The 16,525-nt window shown below is 37.3% G+C and overlaps 1 protein-coding gene across 2 annotated transcripts; it reads left to right on the top strand.

Moving 5' to 3' along the window:
- Window positions 1-1,759: 1,759 nt before the first annotated feature.
- LOC144657161 (mitochondrial 2-oxoglutarate/malate carrier protein-like) lies at window positions 1,760-16,435 on the top strand. Of its 2 annotated transcripts, none has more exons than XM_078517471.1 (11): window positions 1,760-1,897; window positions 5,516-5,577; window positions 6,382-6,472; window positions 6,571-6,654; window positions 8,311-8,354; window positions 9,198-9,276; window positions 9,981-10,071; window positions 10,475-10,565; window positions 12,036-12,135; window positions 12,885-12,936; window positions 15,859-16,435. In XM_078517471.1, exons 1-11 carry the CDS (start codon window positions 1,833-1,835, stop codon window positions 16,021-16,023), a joined length of 924 nt encoding a protein of 307 aa, XP_078373597.1. In that variant the 5' UTR covers window positions 1,760-1,832; the 3' UTR covers window positions 16,024-16,435. The 2 variants fall into 2 exon arrangements, with proteins under 2 accessions (XP_078373597.1, XP_078373596.1); XM_078517470.1 differs by lacking the exon at window positions 15,859-16,435 and adding an exon at window positions 14,050-14,525.
- Window positions 16,436-16,525: the final 90 nt, after the last annotated feature.

Consider the following 16,525-nt stretch of genomic DNA (forward strand, 5'->3'; position numbering starts at 1 on the left):
GAAAGAACTAATAAAAGATATAAACGAAACAGACAAATTATATTTGACAAATTCTATTAGATTCAGTGAACAAACATCTGTACAATTGGCCTGTGTAAACAAGAACAATGCGCCAGATGGAAGAAATATGTTGCATTCTAGGTGCATTCGTTTCGGGGTTACTGCCCCTTTTTCAATGGAAAAATTAGAATGCCAGCTCAATTTTTTCCACTGAAGAAGGGGCAGCAACCCCGAAACGCATGAAAAATATTTCTTCTTTCTGGCGCCGTGTTCTCCATTTAAAATCAGCATTTAAAAACAATGTTTATCGTAGATCGAAAGTCACGCTACCATGTAACGCAACTAGAATAAAACGCAGAGCGTGTAGAAAGTTTTCATTTTTCTAACGGGGTACAATAAGCACACAATGGTTACAAATAGAAAAATTTACCGTGCAAAGAAAATATAAGCAGTGACCGAAAAGTGTCCATAAAGCGAGGTTAACTTTTTATAAGAGCGTTTCACTTGGGTCACAGAAAATAGTGTCCGCTGTCCGTTATTAACTGGTGTCCATATTAAGAAGGCTAATGTAAGCAAAAATGTATGGACAAACAAAACTGTCCGTATAAGCCGGGTACCGTAAAGCGGGGTTTCACTGAACCTTTATTTGCGTTAATTTTTGACAAATTTTCTGAAAATATTAAAACCCTTTGTGAAACGTTATCGCTTCTGCATGCATTGCGTGCCATTTATTCATCTCGGACTCGCGCCGGAATGAAGGTCGCGCCGGTATCATGTAAACGGTTCCCATGTAAACACCCCCCCCCCCCCCCATAGAAAGCACTTCAGCAGGGAAACGGAGAGCGAGTGCCTGGGCTCAAAGTCTTTTCAGTGAATGAATCGACGAACACACCGGAAGTCCAATGTCCATTCTAGCCTGATATTTAAGGTCGTATTAGACGATCAATTATTGGATCAATTCATATTCATTAACTTTGGTAACTCCTCTTTTGCATTAAGGCGGGTATATACCCGAATTTGAATGGGATTCTAGGAGGTCAAGGAAGAGAAGGGGTTGAAGAAAAAACAAATTTTTGAAACATCAACGTTAGAAGTCTTAGAAATATTATCATCATCTTGAAATCCGTCTACGAGAAAAGGACGCGCTATCATTGGCTCATTTTAATTAAATTGTGTTGCAAGTTGCGATTGGCATAACACACGCAGTAGATTGTTTCCAAACGTTGCAAAAATAGAGGAAAGTTGTACTTTTCTTGCAAGTTGCAACGCAATATTTATGCGGTGTTACTTGTTTACTGACACTTTGCCATGTCCCCTTGGTGTCCGTATTAAGGTGCCATATATACATTTTGAAATCCGACAAAAATTTAGTATACTACTAGTTCAATTTAGTGAGTTATTCCAGTCTTGTTCTTTTAGTTTTTAAAATCAAACTGGGTTCAATTGAAGAAATCCGAGATAAAATTTTCTTAACCAAGTTCCTGGCCTGGTTCAACCTCGGTTCAAGTATAACGAAAGAAAAGGTAAAGCAACTTTATTTATATTTGTTTGTACACAATGTTACAGCGTTACCTATCAGCTTGTTGGCAAATTGTCAGTTTCAAATTAATTATTTTAGAAATGTACGTAAAACTGGACAAAAATGAATGGAACGCCGAATGGAACAAAAATGAATGGAGAGAAAAAGAAAGAACATTTGAAGCGAAATTCGCGGTCAGCGGTTGTAACCCAGGCATAGTAATTTCATCCGAAAATCCGAAAATTCTTCGCGTTGCTTTATATTGATTCCGTGAGCCAGTTCAGCTCATTCAAGACTTCACAGAGGCATTATCATGAGTGAGAAGAAGTTAGGTTATATTCCAAACTATGCGAGGTTTATTATGGGAGGATCTGCTGGGTGAGTATTGAATATTGGCAATCAGTCCAGCTAATAAGGCGCCGGTCTTTTCACGAGGTCGCAGACGTTGAAGGTTGATTATACATCTTTAATTATTCTTGTTTATGGATTTGTTTGCATACGTGGCTTTTGTTTTCTCATCCCAAGTGAATTTTTCACATTTTGTTATGTCTTGAGTGAGGCATGTGGTATAGAGATATAATTTTGGAACGAGTGATTATTTTTTATATCAGTACATATATGTATAAGCTGCTCGTTTGAAAAAAAGAAAAAAAAATGAGATTACATGTTAAAAGAAACTCCAGACGTTTTCAGACAGTTGCTTATATACTTTTTTTTCGAGACAACTTGTAAGACTGTCAATTACGGCATACAAAACATGTTAACTTAACTAATGACTTTACGTTGTTCAGTAATTGCAATAATTTTCTGAGAGGGCTCACCGAATACACCTTGTGTATTCCTTGTGTTCTTGTGATGTGAACCCCCTGTGTAAAGATTGTTTTCATCATCGTCATCGTCAATCATCATCATCATCATCATCATTTATAAAATAACTGGGATACTACGTGCACTTTGATTGGTCAAAAACCTATGTACTATTATTGTACTAGTAAAGCCCTGCTTCTTCCCTGCTTCCCAATATGGCGGCACTAGCTTGACTACGTGTAAGGATGAAGAATTGCTTTACTTGAATTTGATGTCTTATTTTGTCCTATCTGATTAAATTTGAAGATCTGATTCTTATTAGTGATTACTAGTAATACGTGACTCGCAGAAGTGGGCTTGGCGAAAACTCTGGGTTGGGGAGGGAGGTGGGTGTTATGAACATTAAGGCAGTGATAACCGGTTTTAACCGGTGATTTGTTATTGTTGCCTAGTAAAGGACATGGCCGCGACACTCCTTCAGGTATCAAAGACCAGAGTCTTACTCCAGATGCTTTGAAAATGGCGGCTCTTTCTGGTTCGTAAAGAGGTATAAAGCATTGGTAAGCGCAGGCTATTTTCAAAATCATCGACAAATTATTGGATATTCGCATTTTGGACATTTACCTTTCAGGGCATTAAAAAAAAAAAAAGAACGAACGGCAGGAGGATTTGAACCCATAACTCCGCCCGCGCGCCCCTGATGGCCATGAAAGAAGTTTATAGCCTGAATAGGCGTGTGAGGGAGTATTATGTGAAATTTTAGTTATCGTGTTATTTTTAATCACGAAAAGAAAAACGATAAAAATGAAAGGCTCAGGATTCGAAACCCACAAAAATTAAGGAAAAAAAAAAAAACCTTAGCCGGATTTGAACCCCCGCCTCTCAGTCGCCGAAGATCCTTGATTTGAAGTTCGACGCTCACACCAATTTTAGGCCACCAGCGCGCGGCCGTGTGACGTCATTTCCGCCAGACACCAAGCTCACAAATGGATATATATAGGACCGTAAACCTCCTAGCAGTGAAAACACGAGATTTCATCCTAGCCTAGCTGAGCCCTTTGAGGGACAAAATTATATACCCTTCGCTACGCTCCTGCGTTCTTTTTTTTCGTCTTCGTCTTCGCGAGGAATAATGCAATATTTACAGAAACCACATCCAGGAAAGTGTGGCTTATTGCTTTGTAATAAATAATCAATAAAAGTAGTGTTGTTTTAATAAAGTAAATTTTGCATCAGTTAAGGACAGTGCCTACTAATAACCGGGTATTTTTGCCCGGCCGATGACTATGCAAGAAAATTAATGTAGATGTTACCATGGGTTATTAAAATCCAAAAAGAAAATTGGGAGTAGCCACGCAAATTTTCGAGATAATTAGGTTTGAAAACTGGAAAATAGTGCTGACGTGGCATTTTTTAAAATATGTAAAAGTAAATAAAATTTTCTTGCAAATTCCATTTCAAATTGGTTTTTCATGAACAAAATCAACATTAAATATAACAATCTTTAAAATAACTAGCAAATAATGTCTTCAAAACTGTGTGATCCACGTTTTTATAAACAAATAATTGCGTTTGAGCAATTCTTGACTCTAACAGCTCTCACTTGCAAGACCAGAAAATCAGCCTTACCGGTAATTCCTTTTCACTTAGTGAAGAATTAAACATGTGCTCTATAGACTTACCACTTCCATTTTATAAAATAAAAAGTAGAGGTCACCACGCATTTTTCAAAGTTATACGAGTTCTTTTCAAGTTTCTACGAAATCACTTTTGGGTCTGTTACATTTTTCTTATCCCCTACCTAGCGAGTTAAATATTTTCATCTCACGCAATTTCTTACGCGTGCACTACGCCATATGTAGTTAGCAGTTTTCGGGCTACATTTGAGCTCTTAGCGATTTGTTTTTAACTGTTAATATGAGCCATTTAGAGAAGTTAGGGGTCAATGGTTACTGATATGTTGCTCTTTCGCTCTTCCCACTGTTCCTGGCTCAGTATTATCCATAAACTGGATTTCGTCGCAGCAGAAAACTTTCTTGCTTTTTAGCCGCGCGCTTGGTCGCGTAGTTGAATTCATCATTTTGGGCGAGCAAATTAATCACAAGCGCGTGCACCTTGTGTGATCAAAGCATTGCGTGAAGCGCAGAACAAATGCGCAGTAACAATAGGAGGCACCGTCCTTAAATGTACTGAAAATCAGTGAAAAGGATTTGTTGTGAGTTATCCCCTGGGGAGGGGCGTCCTCTTATAATAATATATGGTTTATATAGGTGTGTGCCATAAGGGGTATGGGTTTTTTAGCTTCTCAGTCCTCGGGTTTACTCCACCAAAATAGAAGGGTATACATTTAGAAGCATGAAGGCCTTGATTTTGCCTCAAAATTCCTTACAATATCAGAAATACTACCATTTGCATTTATCCATGAAGCGTGATTCATGAATTAACGCTTAGTTTTACTTTTAAAATGTTAATGGTTTTATCTGAAAACGTGTCACTTTGGACAAATCAATTCTTTCCAAACTTATCATCTTTTCTCCTCTCCATTGTAATAATATTTTCTGAGCAGACTTTCATCGAAGAAAGTGGGCAAATCTTGAAAGTATTGATAGCTTGTGAAAAAAACACCAATTTGAAAATGTTGTCAATTTTGCGACCTGACCGCAAACGTTTCATTGGTCGAAATTGACACATAACAGACAAAACCCTTGAGGTTTTAAAAGAAAGACTGTGTGTTAAATTCGTCACGCTACATGGATGAATGCAAATGGTAGTAATTATATTATCACGAGTACTAGCAAAGTTCTCTTCCATTTATTATTTATTTTTCTACAATAGAAATTTGTTAATACTCACGAAGAAGATGATGGTCAGACTCAGACTCAGACTCAGGCTTTCGGGGTGTTCTTGCTACCTGGGTTTGGGGTCGGCAGCTCCAGCCCCCAGGTTCCTTAGCACCCAACCTCCATGTGCGACGCAGGCGTTAAATTACCGTATATCATGAACTTTTGACTGCATTTTATTATATTAGGGTCTCAATTTTTTTTATAGATGATTTGTTACCCTCGGGCTCCCCAACCGTGCTTCTCACGTTAATATTAATAGGAGACTGAGAGACGACTGGGGACGAGTCAGGTTTTGTTATGTATTCTGCATTACTGTGCACTAACGCTTTTTCTGTGTTATTGTTAGTATGGGTGCCACTGTGTTTGTACAGCCGCTAGATCTAGTCAAAAACAGGATGCAGATGAGTGGTGAGTAGTCTTGCAATTACTTTTTTATGAAGAGTGGTAACCTGCTCTTAGGTGCCTATATTTACTGTAAACAAACATCAGATCGGTTATTTGCTATGTTTGATTTTTGATCACTTGGTATAATATTGACTTACAATAAAGTTTCTGGGTCATATAACCTACAAACTTAGCTCCTCAAACATTATACTTACCGGTAACTTTGTTTGCATTAGCAGCTTGTGGTAGGATTATTTACATAGGCGTTCAGTATTTTTTCTTTATATTATCATGTTGTTGGTCATTTGAAGGGAAAAAAGTTTGATCGATCCCAGAAATGCAACCAGAATAACAAAATAAATAATAAAATATTAAAAAATATAATAATGCTTAGTTCTATTACGATTTTTTGTTGACTTCTTATTATTACAATCTGGCGACTAACATTTGCATTAGTCAACCATAAGTTTTTGGCAACTTAAGATTTTGTTTAATTTCCATCCCTGTTCACCCAGCAAATTGTTGACAAGAGTAGCCTGGGAGTAAGATTACCTGTGATGGCTATGAATGATTTTGAATTATATTGTGTATTTTTTTCAGCTGATTAGATGCCTGTAATTTTGTTAGACAGTGCATTGTACAAAGCTCTGTTCTAGAAACATGGTTTTAATGTAGATATCAACATAATTATTACTAATTACCAGCTGGGTTAGTAACTAATCTAGCTGATAATTTTGTTGCTATAGATTATTAATGCTGTTGAAGAGGCACAGTACAGTATTTAATGAGATAGAACTCATTAGTGTACAATTATTTGCCTTTGTTAAGGTGTTGGAGGTGCTGCAAAAGCTCACAAAAGCAGTTTACATGCAATAGCCTCTATTCTGAGACAGGAAGGATTTTTTGGTGTCTATAATGGGTTAGTTTGTTTGATTGTTGAACTGTTATTATTGTGAGGCTGTTAGTGGTTTCTTTCTTTCCAAGTGCATTGATCATTTAGTTATTTTTTCTTTGTAGACTATCAGCTGGTCTATTTAGACAGGCAACATATACAACAACACGACTGGGTGTCTACACTTCATTAATGGATCATTTTAAGAGGTTAGTGTTTTGTTTGTTTTTTCAATAATTCCAGTCACATGAATTGTGTCGCCTGCATAGCAGATGTATTAGGGGGTGGATGAGAGAGAATTGCAGGTCTATAAAGTTGGGGGGGGGGGGGATCATTCTCTCCCTCCCCCATCCCTTAACATGCCTGCATAGACATCTTTGAATTGAAAATGCATATTGACAATGCTTCCTTGGTCAATTGGCTGTTAGCTTATGGAAATGTTATAAAGATAGAAAAGTATTTCAGTACTAACTTCATAATTTAAAGTATTAAAATGCTGGTTCACATTTGTTTCTTTTTAAGGTAGCAGAACCAATTCCTTTCAATCAATGTCATTCTCTCTTAGCTTTTTTCACTTGCCCTCACACGTTTCACCACTCACCCTTACCCTCCCTCTACTCCTCTCTTTGTTGACTCACCAGCTCCCTCCCCTCCCTCCCCTCCCTCCCCTCAGCCCTTCACCTTACTCTCTCTCCAGTCTTGCCCCAGGCCCCGGGTTACTAAATTAGAATAGTTGCAGACCTGTCAAATAAATTGTTATGTTACATCAATCTTTTGTTATCAGAAAATTTTAGTTTTGATACTGAAAACACAAAATGTTATAATGAAGATTAACCAAAGTGTTATGTTGTGATCTTATGAATGACTTAAAAAATTCGAATTAATAAGTTGACACTGGCTAAAAATATTGTTTTTGGACGTTTCGGCCACTACTGTTGCCTTCTTCAGCAAGATAAAAATGCAAATGTTCAACGGCGTCCTGTTAAAATATGTGACGAATGTGTGATAGAAACTAAATGAACTTTCCGAGTGCAACAAAAGTCTCTAGAGCATTCTTAATGAGTCTATGAATTTTTAATGCTGTAAACATTTGGGGCGGGGGGGGAGACAGGAGAGGCCGGGGGGCAAAACAATATGCTTAAGGACCATCAAATAGATTTGGAGAGCGTCGAAATTGTTGACAGGTCAACGGTGTGGAAACAACAACTAATTCTTGAAGCTTGGCATTCTGTGCGAGATAGGAACGCTATAAACGAACACATAGCGCTACCAAACGTTTACAATAGCATTAAAAATTCATAGACTCATTAAGAATGCTCTAGAGACTTTTGTTGCACTCGGAAAGTTCATTTAGTTGTATCACACATTCGTTACATATTTTAACAGGACGCCGTTGAACATTTGCATTTTTATCTTGCTGAAGAAGGCAACAGTAGTGGCCGAAACATCCAAAAACAATATTTTTAGCCAGTGTCAACATATTAATTCGAATTTTTTAACATGCCTGGCACAACCCGAACATTTTTATGAATGACTTCTTGTGGTGCAAATTTGAAGCACTTGATTTATTAGAAGTAGGCATTCAAATAACAATTTGAAAGATGTATTGTTACAAAATAATCAGCATCTTTGAAGTCTGCAATTTGTAACTGACACAGTTCTAAGTAGCCTGTGAATGCAGACGTACTTCTGGCTGTGGTTTCTCTCCACTGGCGGAAAAAAAGACAGCCGTTAATACATCTGCATTCGCAGGCTAAGTTCTAAGGCACCCAGAGTAAATGATTCAAAGTTATCACTTTACCCTAACGTTATGGTATTTTCATGAATAATTTGTTTTAATTTTGGTTGTTTTATTCTCTGTTTAGTCCTGATGGAAGTCCACCCTCTTTTCTCAAGAAATGTGCTCTAGGTTCGTGTGTTGTTTGTTTATGTTTGCTTGTTTGTTTATTGGTTCATTTTTTCCTTTCTACCTGCAAATCAACAGTTTTTCTGCAAGTTGCAATTAAATCATCTGTTTGATTTCCTCAATATTTCGGCATATTGAGGCAGACAGAATGATAGAAGAAAAGTTCAAAGAGCAAAATTTAGAAGTTGCTATTTTGTAAAATCTTGGTAAGGATCATCATGAAAATTTTTTGAGTGAACATAAACTGTTTGCCAACTTGTTTGAGGTCATTACAAAAAATCTCACCGTGGCATATTAAAAATAGTCGTGTTCTATTGAAAGAGAAGACTTCATTGTATATAACCTGGACAAATTTTGCTAAATCACCTCAATTTTTATGATTTTACATTGTATTATTTCAGGGTTCTTCTGTCAAGCTTTAAAAATTCTAAGAAATCGCTTATTAATGTTTTCCTTTTCAAAAATGCATTTTAAAAACGAACCTGTCAAAGCAATAAATACTTACAGGTACGCTGTGCAGTTGTACAGTAAATCTACTGTCATTCAGTGACACAGCACATATCAACAGAATGCTGGCCAACACATAAGCCCAGAATATATTGCAGGCTTTAGTGGGGTTGAGTTTGTTGTTGGTTCTCCTCCTTGCTCCAAAGGTTTTCTTCAGGTTCGTTGGTTTTCTTCCCTCCACAAAAACTTACACTTCCAAATTCCAGTTGGATCGGGAAAACACAGCCCCAAAAGCTTCTAGCCTTAAACCCAACGGTGTCTAAGTAAAGTTAATCAATTAAATTAAAAATTTCCTTTTACTGAGCAGATAAAAAATTTTCATTTTTTTCTCGGACACAGGAATGACAGCAGGAGCTATAGGTTCATTTATTGGTACACCTGCAGAGATTTCTCTCATAAGAATGACTTCAGATGGAAGGTCAGCAAACTCATTATTGACACAATACCTTAAGCTCAGTTCACTTAGTGTTTTTGACTACAGGAAACCAAAGCAACATTGCCACAAAAGTGTGGCAGGGGTGGTAGTGGACATGGATAGAGCTGATACCAGATTTAAGTGATTATTATTTTAAGTACCTAGAAAGTAATCTCAACTTTAATGAGGTTTTTGGAATTTTGTTCCCTTTCCTTCCCACATCCCACCCTGCACAGAAAAATTTTATGTGTGATCCTGAATGAGGAATACAAGTCTGTGAATATTGCTGAATTATCCTTGAAATGTCCTTATAATAAATACTGTTTGAGAAAAAGATAAAATCATGTAAAGTGTATGAAACATGGTTGTTGTACCCTGATGCATCCACCATTCTAAAGTAGCTTTCAAAGTTCCACAACTTCCATGGCAAAGACTTGCATATGTCAATTGTTTTTATTAGAAGTGTTTTCATATGTTATTAGTGTAACTGTCATTGCTGTTAATGTTAGTTCTGATGTTTCATTTCATTTAACAGAAGAGTAGACTCGATCTTTATGTTCATTACCTGTCTGGTTTTGTTACTACTGACAATGCATTCATTTGGTGATTTTTTTGTAGTAGAACCATTCCATATTATTTTTTAAATGCAACTTTTAAAGTGATCCATAATGCATTGCCACACTGATGTCGCTGTTACTTTTCCTCAGGCTTCCTGTCGAACAACAACGCAGATACAAAAATGTGTTCAATGCCTTATATAGAATAGCCAAGGAAGAAGGAGTTCTTACTCTTTGGAGGGTAAGAAAAGTTCAATAGAAATGCAATTGAACTAAGTGAGAGTATTTATGCATCTCCTGTTAGTGGGCACTTAGTAATGACCAGTCCTAGCCATGGACACCACCTCTTAGGGGAGACTTTTATGGCATCAAGGGTGTCCGCTAAGGGGAAGTGAGACAGTATCTGTCTTTAAAGCCTACAATGGTGGTTTAATGTTGGATTACTGTTAAAGTCAAAATTCCTTAAAGAAAGTAATCATAATTACAGTTCTGAGCTGAACAAATCAAAACTATAACTGTGTAGCCTGAGTAATAATGCATCTTTCGATTTTAAACACTAGTGAAGTACGTTGGCTACCTTGTGATTAGTTTCATAGGTGTAAGCACCTAAGCGTTACATTGTTAATTTTCTCCTTCTTTTGTAGGGGTGTGGTCCAACTGTTACTCGAGCAATTGTTGTGAATGCAGCACAACTAGCTACATACTCTCAAGCTAAACAAGGCTTGCTTTCTACAGGTCAGTACTAAATATCCTCAGTGCAATCACACAGCACTTGTATTGTGATCAACATCATGCCATTAATAAATTGTTTTTTATTTGCTTGTCTTCCTCTTTTTCAAGTGTTCTTTATTAGTTGTGTTTGCAGAGGCTGCCAAAAAAGGTGGCCATAACATTAATTTTTTGATGTTTTAGCACTTGATATTAAATCTTTTCCTGAAAAGCTAAGGTTCAGACGGCCATCAGAGTAAACAGACTTGCGAAAAATGCCATACTGATTAGGTAGCTCTAAAGAGAGCCATGCAGTGTCTCTGATTGGTTTTAGTCACAAGAGTTCAAACCGAGCATCAGCCATGATCAGTTAGTCCTAAAAGAATGCACGCTGTAGATATACGTCATCAGTATGGAACTGGTAAAATGTGGGTGGTCACAAAGTGCGTGGCAGCGAGGCATGTGAGCCATTCTGGTTAGCCTAAACAGCACTTCGGTTAGCCTAAATGGCACTTCGGTTAGCCTAAATGGCACTCCGGTTACCCAAAAAACACTCCGGTTAGCCTGCAGTTAGTGTAGGTAGCTTGCGGTTAGCCTTTTTATTGGGACTGGAGGATTTCTGCCTTACATGCCTCGCTGCTTTGCCCCGCATTTTGCCTGGCACATCTCGCTGCCTTGCATACTTGTAAGATTCTTAAATTTCATTTCAGTGTCTTGTCAAAGCAGACAACAGTTAATTCATGTATATTTATTTAGTTTGAAAGAAATAGATTGGTTTTTATGAAGACTGCCCTGAAAGCAAAAGCAATGTAACCACAAAGGTCAATTACATTAAATCAAGTCATGCGTGACCCAAGTAATAATAATAATCATTTCTATAGCGTTATTTAGCTAGTCTTTCATAGCGCTTTACAATCACTATGCTAAAATATAAAAATAAAATATAAAAATACCTAACTAAATTAATCTATTGAGCTAAAATATCTATACATGCAGAGAGTGAAGTTTTAAAAGTTAAAAATTTAAAATTAAAAATATCATGATTATTTAACTGGACCTAAAGTAAACGTGTATAAGAAATAAAAATTAAATGTCATAGGCTTCTTTAAAAAGATAAGTTTTTAGGTTCTTCTTAAAAATGTCTTCTGATGCTGATTTTCGGATGCTCAGTGGCAGGTTGTTCCACAGCCTTGGCGCAGCAGTGCTGAACGCCCGGTCTCTTCTCTAATGCGTGACTCAAGAAGCTAGAATAGCTCTCGGCTATCGCCTTGCGCAACTCTTTTGCTTCTTTTGTGCTCTCCAAACTTCCCACGTGCATCCACAACTCAATAGTGCAGGCTAAAGCATGAGTCAATTGTTAAATAAGGCGCAAATATCTACATACCGGTACATATATTCAAATGCAACGTAAAAATAAATAAATAAATAAATAAATAAATAATAATAAAATTAATGACGTTAAGTGGGTAATGTTAATAAGAACCTTTTTATTTGTAGGTTATTTTAAGGATAATCTGCTATGCCACTTTGGAGCAAGTATGATCAGCGGTTTAGCAACTACAATAGCTTCAATGCCTGTAGACATTGCCAAGACTAGGTTAGTATAAGTATTATAGTAAAAACAGCATTAGATACTTACTCCAAGAACTGGTTGAGACATACGTGAAACAGGGTCGGGTAGCAGCTGTTGCAAGGTCTCACATTAATGGCTCGCTACCCTTTGAGAGAACAATAAAACAAACAATAAGAACAATGCTCCTAGCCCCGGCCTAAAACAATAGCAACTGATACACTAGAGGACCAGTAGAATTACAAGCTTAAGTACTGAAACAGAATGTACCGTAAAATTGTGATAATAAGGCTCCGACTTATTTTTTCAAAAGGTTTTTTAGTGGGCTTATTTTCGCAGGGGTTTATCGATTATGGTCGTGCTAATTATTTGGAAAGGACTTAGTGTCTGAAAACTGATAGGCCAGTGAACACAAACAAATTATGTAAACCCCCAAAACAAGTTCTACAACCCTCAGATAAACATTCAAAAGTCTCTGACATATTACAGTGACATAAAATACTAAACAAAACCAATAGATAGGGGCTTTGGCATCGAAAGAAATTTGAATGTTCTGTAAGAGTGAAAACCAAATATGAACTCAAGGGCTTATATTTGGGAAGTCTACTACTGGAAGGATTTTTGTGTGTAATATTGGAAGGCTTTTTTCACATGGGTGGGTGGGGTGGGTACACCATTTTGCAGGCTTTCTCTAACTAATTATAGTGAGAGCTCGTTTATCTACAACTTATAATTTTCGACCTATGACCAATTATCTTGTCCAACATATTGTTTAGGATTCAAAACATGAAGATTATTGATGGAAAGCCTGAATATCGCGGAGCAGTGGTAAGTGTATTTGATGACGATCCTTGTTTACTTTGTGGACGCACAAGGATGGGGTGGATGCTAGTTTCTTAATCTGTGATGTGTTCATCAATAGGTAACCATCCTGTCTTGTAGAGCAAGCTTCGGGATATCTACTGAGGGCAAAGTGCTTTTAAAATGTCTTGTAACAAAGAAAAAAGGCCAGTAAGGGGGAGAGGTTCAATCCATTACCCCCCCCCCCCCTTTGCCCCTTTATGGAAACGTAATCTGTATCATCCACACTACACTCTTTTTTGCAACATAATGGGGCCGGTTTGGTCGATTTTAAGACCAGTTTGTAAGTAGCAGAATTGGGACCTATATGACTGGTAGTCATTCAGTTACTAGAGAATCTCCAGAGTAATAAAGCTGTTTTATTAAGGACTTTAAGATAAAGTAACTATACACTACACACGTGCAGCTAAATGCTCTTGCTTCAAACTTATTTTTTGAAACCTTCTTGTTGCATCCATACTTAACCTTCTCACACCACGTAAAACAATTTCGACTACACACCATCTTCAGCTTGTGATGGTAGTATGATAGAACACATGTCTTAAAATCCTCCCGTCTGTAGTCCGTTGTCACCGTTTCCCTTTCCCCTCCCCTCCCCTCTCACACAACCAATCTTAGCCATATTCTTGTTTCTTTTGTTTTGTTTTACGTTATGTTGTTTTCCTACTCTGCTCTTTACACAAGTACTTGAAGTTCTCTAAATCCACTCGAGTGTTTACTTAGTTTTACACAAACACAACGTCAACGTTTACTGACCAGTCAGAGCGCGTGTTAATGAAATGTTTGTTTCTCTGTGTTGTGGTTGAAAGTTATTGCAATCTGAGTAGTGTTAACAAGCTTTAACATGGAGCTTATTGCGTATATAAAACTGTATTTCCACGAAGTTTGACATATGGCATGGCATTTTGTTCAATCAGAGCTTGCTTAAAATGTTCGGTTTTTGAGTGATTATTATTTTTAGCGAAAAAACACAATTCTAGAGATCAATGTGTGATCAACAGATAGTTGCTAAAACACAAGCACAGAGTCGTTGGAAAGCGTATTTTTGGTTGATGCTGTCTTTCTCTTTCTGTTTGTTAGGATGTTTTCGTGAGAGTTATTCGTCAAGAAGGTGTATTCGCGCTGTGGAAAGGATTTACACCTTACTATTTCCGTATCGGACCCCACACTGTTCTTACGTTCATCTTCCTTGAACAACTTCAAAGGCTGGCAAGAAACCACTATGGCGGCTCTACCAGCCTGTAAAACACTCTTAGCTTAGTTTGATGAAAAGTTTCTTGAGTCACTGTTTTCAAATGCAGTCAAACTGTAAAAGAGGGCGGAAAACAAATGGCGATGAGTGACATTCAAAGTAAAAGCGGGTTTTTACTCCAAAACGAAAAATTCCCGGCAACAAACAGTATTTCTTTAATAGACAATTTAGTCCTGATATATGATGAAATGCATGCGGAAATACTAATCATAACGTAAGATAAGATAAAATATTTAAATAACTCAACTCTTAGTTCTAATATAAGATTGGATACTTACGCACAGAATAGAGTTTTTAAATTGACTGTTCGTTGTGTTTACTTTTTTGCGTTTTTCTAAGGTCTGTTATTGGTTTAAAATGTGGTGCACGTCTTCTAACCCATCTTAACCCACATTCTTGCGAACAGGCTCCCTAGTAGAGTGTCCTTTTGCCCTTGACCCCACAAGGGAGCGGTAACACACGACTTGCAACCACACTACAATGACGTCATCATCATCCTGACCATTCCTCTTATCACCGCCGATCTCTATTCAGTCCAGTCTCGAGCAGCCAACCAACCTCATATGAAACCTTCGCTAATGCCTTGAATTCTTTCCCAATCATCCTTTTTCACCTGTACGCAGTGTGCTAGGGATACGAACATGGCGCGTTATACAGTTATTGTATGAAAAAACGGAGTTCGATGTCAAATAATTTACGTAAAATTTAAACACTCAAAATGTACAAATTTTTACTGAGTGAATTTATTAAGGACTAGGCAAAACTTTCATCTGGCCCAATTTGAGGGGTGAAGATTGTTTGTAGTAAATTTACGGACTTAGTGTTTTACAGGCAAATATAACAAAAAGTTATAAACGCGACTGCACAGTTTCTAGAACAGATACATTCCAGTACGGTATGATATCATTTCCAATTTTTAAATTTTGGAAACCTGCCATGCAAATACTGTCAGTATTTCTTACAGTTGGTCTATCCTTTTACCGAGTGGCGCCATTTCCCACAAAAACTGCCACTGCTAAGTGTTGTTGCCTAGTAACCAGCTGGCCTACCAAAGCTTACTGCCTCATTGATTCATTTCTAAAACGTAACATTGTTGCATTTATTTTCGTCCTGAGCGTTGTGTTACTTGTCACGTGACGTCCTAAACACAACTAAGCTGCTCAACCTCTGACTCGTACCCAGTCGTCTAAAATGAGACAACTGTAAGACGGGAGAAATTCGTAAGCTTAGGCATTCTTTGATATCGCGTCGCGGAGTTCGTTACTGTTTTTTCGAATTTCAAAGGAATTCAAGTGGTTCTTTAAAAATTGTCATTATCAAAAAAGTTGCAGCAAACACGAGAAAGTTTCTAGTTTTTCTCTTCCTCTCTGGCATGCTCTATGTGCTGTAGAGACCAACACGCCCTTGTTTTAGTGTGGGTACCAATACAAAAAGCACCCGGCTTTTAGCGCCCAATAATAATTGTCCCAAGACTAAGTTGTCTAAGTTCTGCATACTCTATGCTACCTTTTTTCTTTCTGTTGTTAGGATGTGTACAATGCGTCCCAAGAGTTCTGTTCTAGTTTGTGGATAAGAATGTGATTCGCAAACAATCCCGTATGCTTCATGTTTTTTTGTAATTTTTGTTTGTTTGTTAGGATGTGTTCGTGAGAGTTATTCGACAAGAAGGGCTTTTCTCGCTGTGGAAAGGATTTACACCTTACTATTTCCGTCTTGGACCCCACACTGTTCTTACGTTCATCTTCCTTGAACAACTTCAAAAGCTGGCAAGAAACCACTATGGCGGCTCTTCTACATTGTAAAAAGACTCCTAGTTTAGTTTTTTTTGAAATATTACTTTGAACAGTAAGTTGTCTTTCAAATGACGTCAAATTTAATTTTTGAATGGCTTTGTGACAGTGCTGGATCGTGGAAGAAGTTTAAGAAGAATTGTCCAGTAGTCAGCTAAAAAAGTTGGAATGTTCTTGAGGCTTAAAATTTTTTATCATGTTTAATTTCAGTGAAGTCCATGTTTTTTGTGTCCCTTCTTTATGGATTGCAGGACTAAAAGCCTTGACAAGATTGATCATCCAGATATGACAGATATTTTTTACAAAGATGAAAGACTCGCTTAGGTCACAAACTGTTTTCAATTTAGTAAAATTGTACGATATCGATTAGTCAACTGTTTGTTAGATGTTGTTGTGGTAGTATTAAATGTATAATGCCCGTGAAGTGTTACATGGGTCTTATATTTGAAGTCCACTGCATGCACTAGTGATTTGCTCACAAACAACTAAATGGCGTGCTGATAGCATTGATGTC

Source organism: Oculina patagonica, chromosome 6 (assembly GCF_052425735.1).
Source record: "Oculina patagonica isolate OP01 chromosome 6, crgOcupat, whole genome shotgun sequence".
Classification (NCBI taxonomy): Eukaryota; Metazoa; Cnidaria; class Anthozoa; order Scleractinia; family Oculinidae; genus Oculina; species Oculina patagonica.

Coding starts and splice junctions, on each gene's coding strand:
- LOC144657161 (XM_078517471.1), top strand. CDS start 1,833: ATGAGTGAGAAGAAGTTAGGTTATATTCCAAACTATGCGAGGTTTATT. Junction 10,072..10,474: donor GAGTTCTTACTCTTTGGAGG/GTAAGAAAAGTT, acceptor CTTCTTTTGTAG/GGGTGTGGTCCAACTGTTAC. Junction 12,136..12,884: donor GTAGACATTGCCAAGACTAG/GTTAGTATAAGT, acceptor CATATTGTTTAG/GATTCAAAACATGAAGATTA.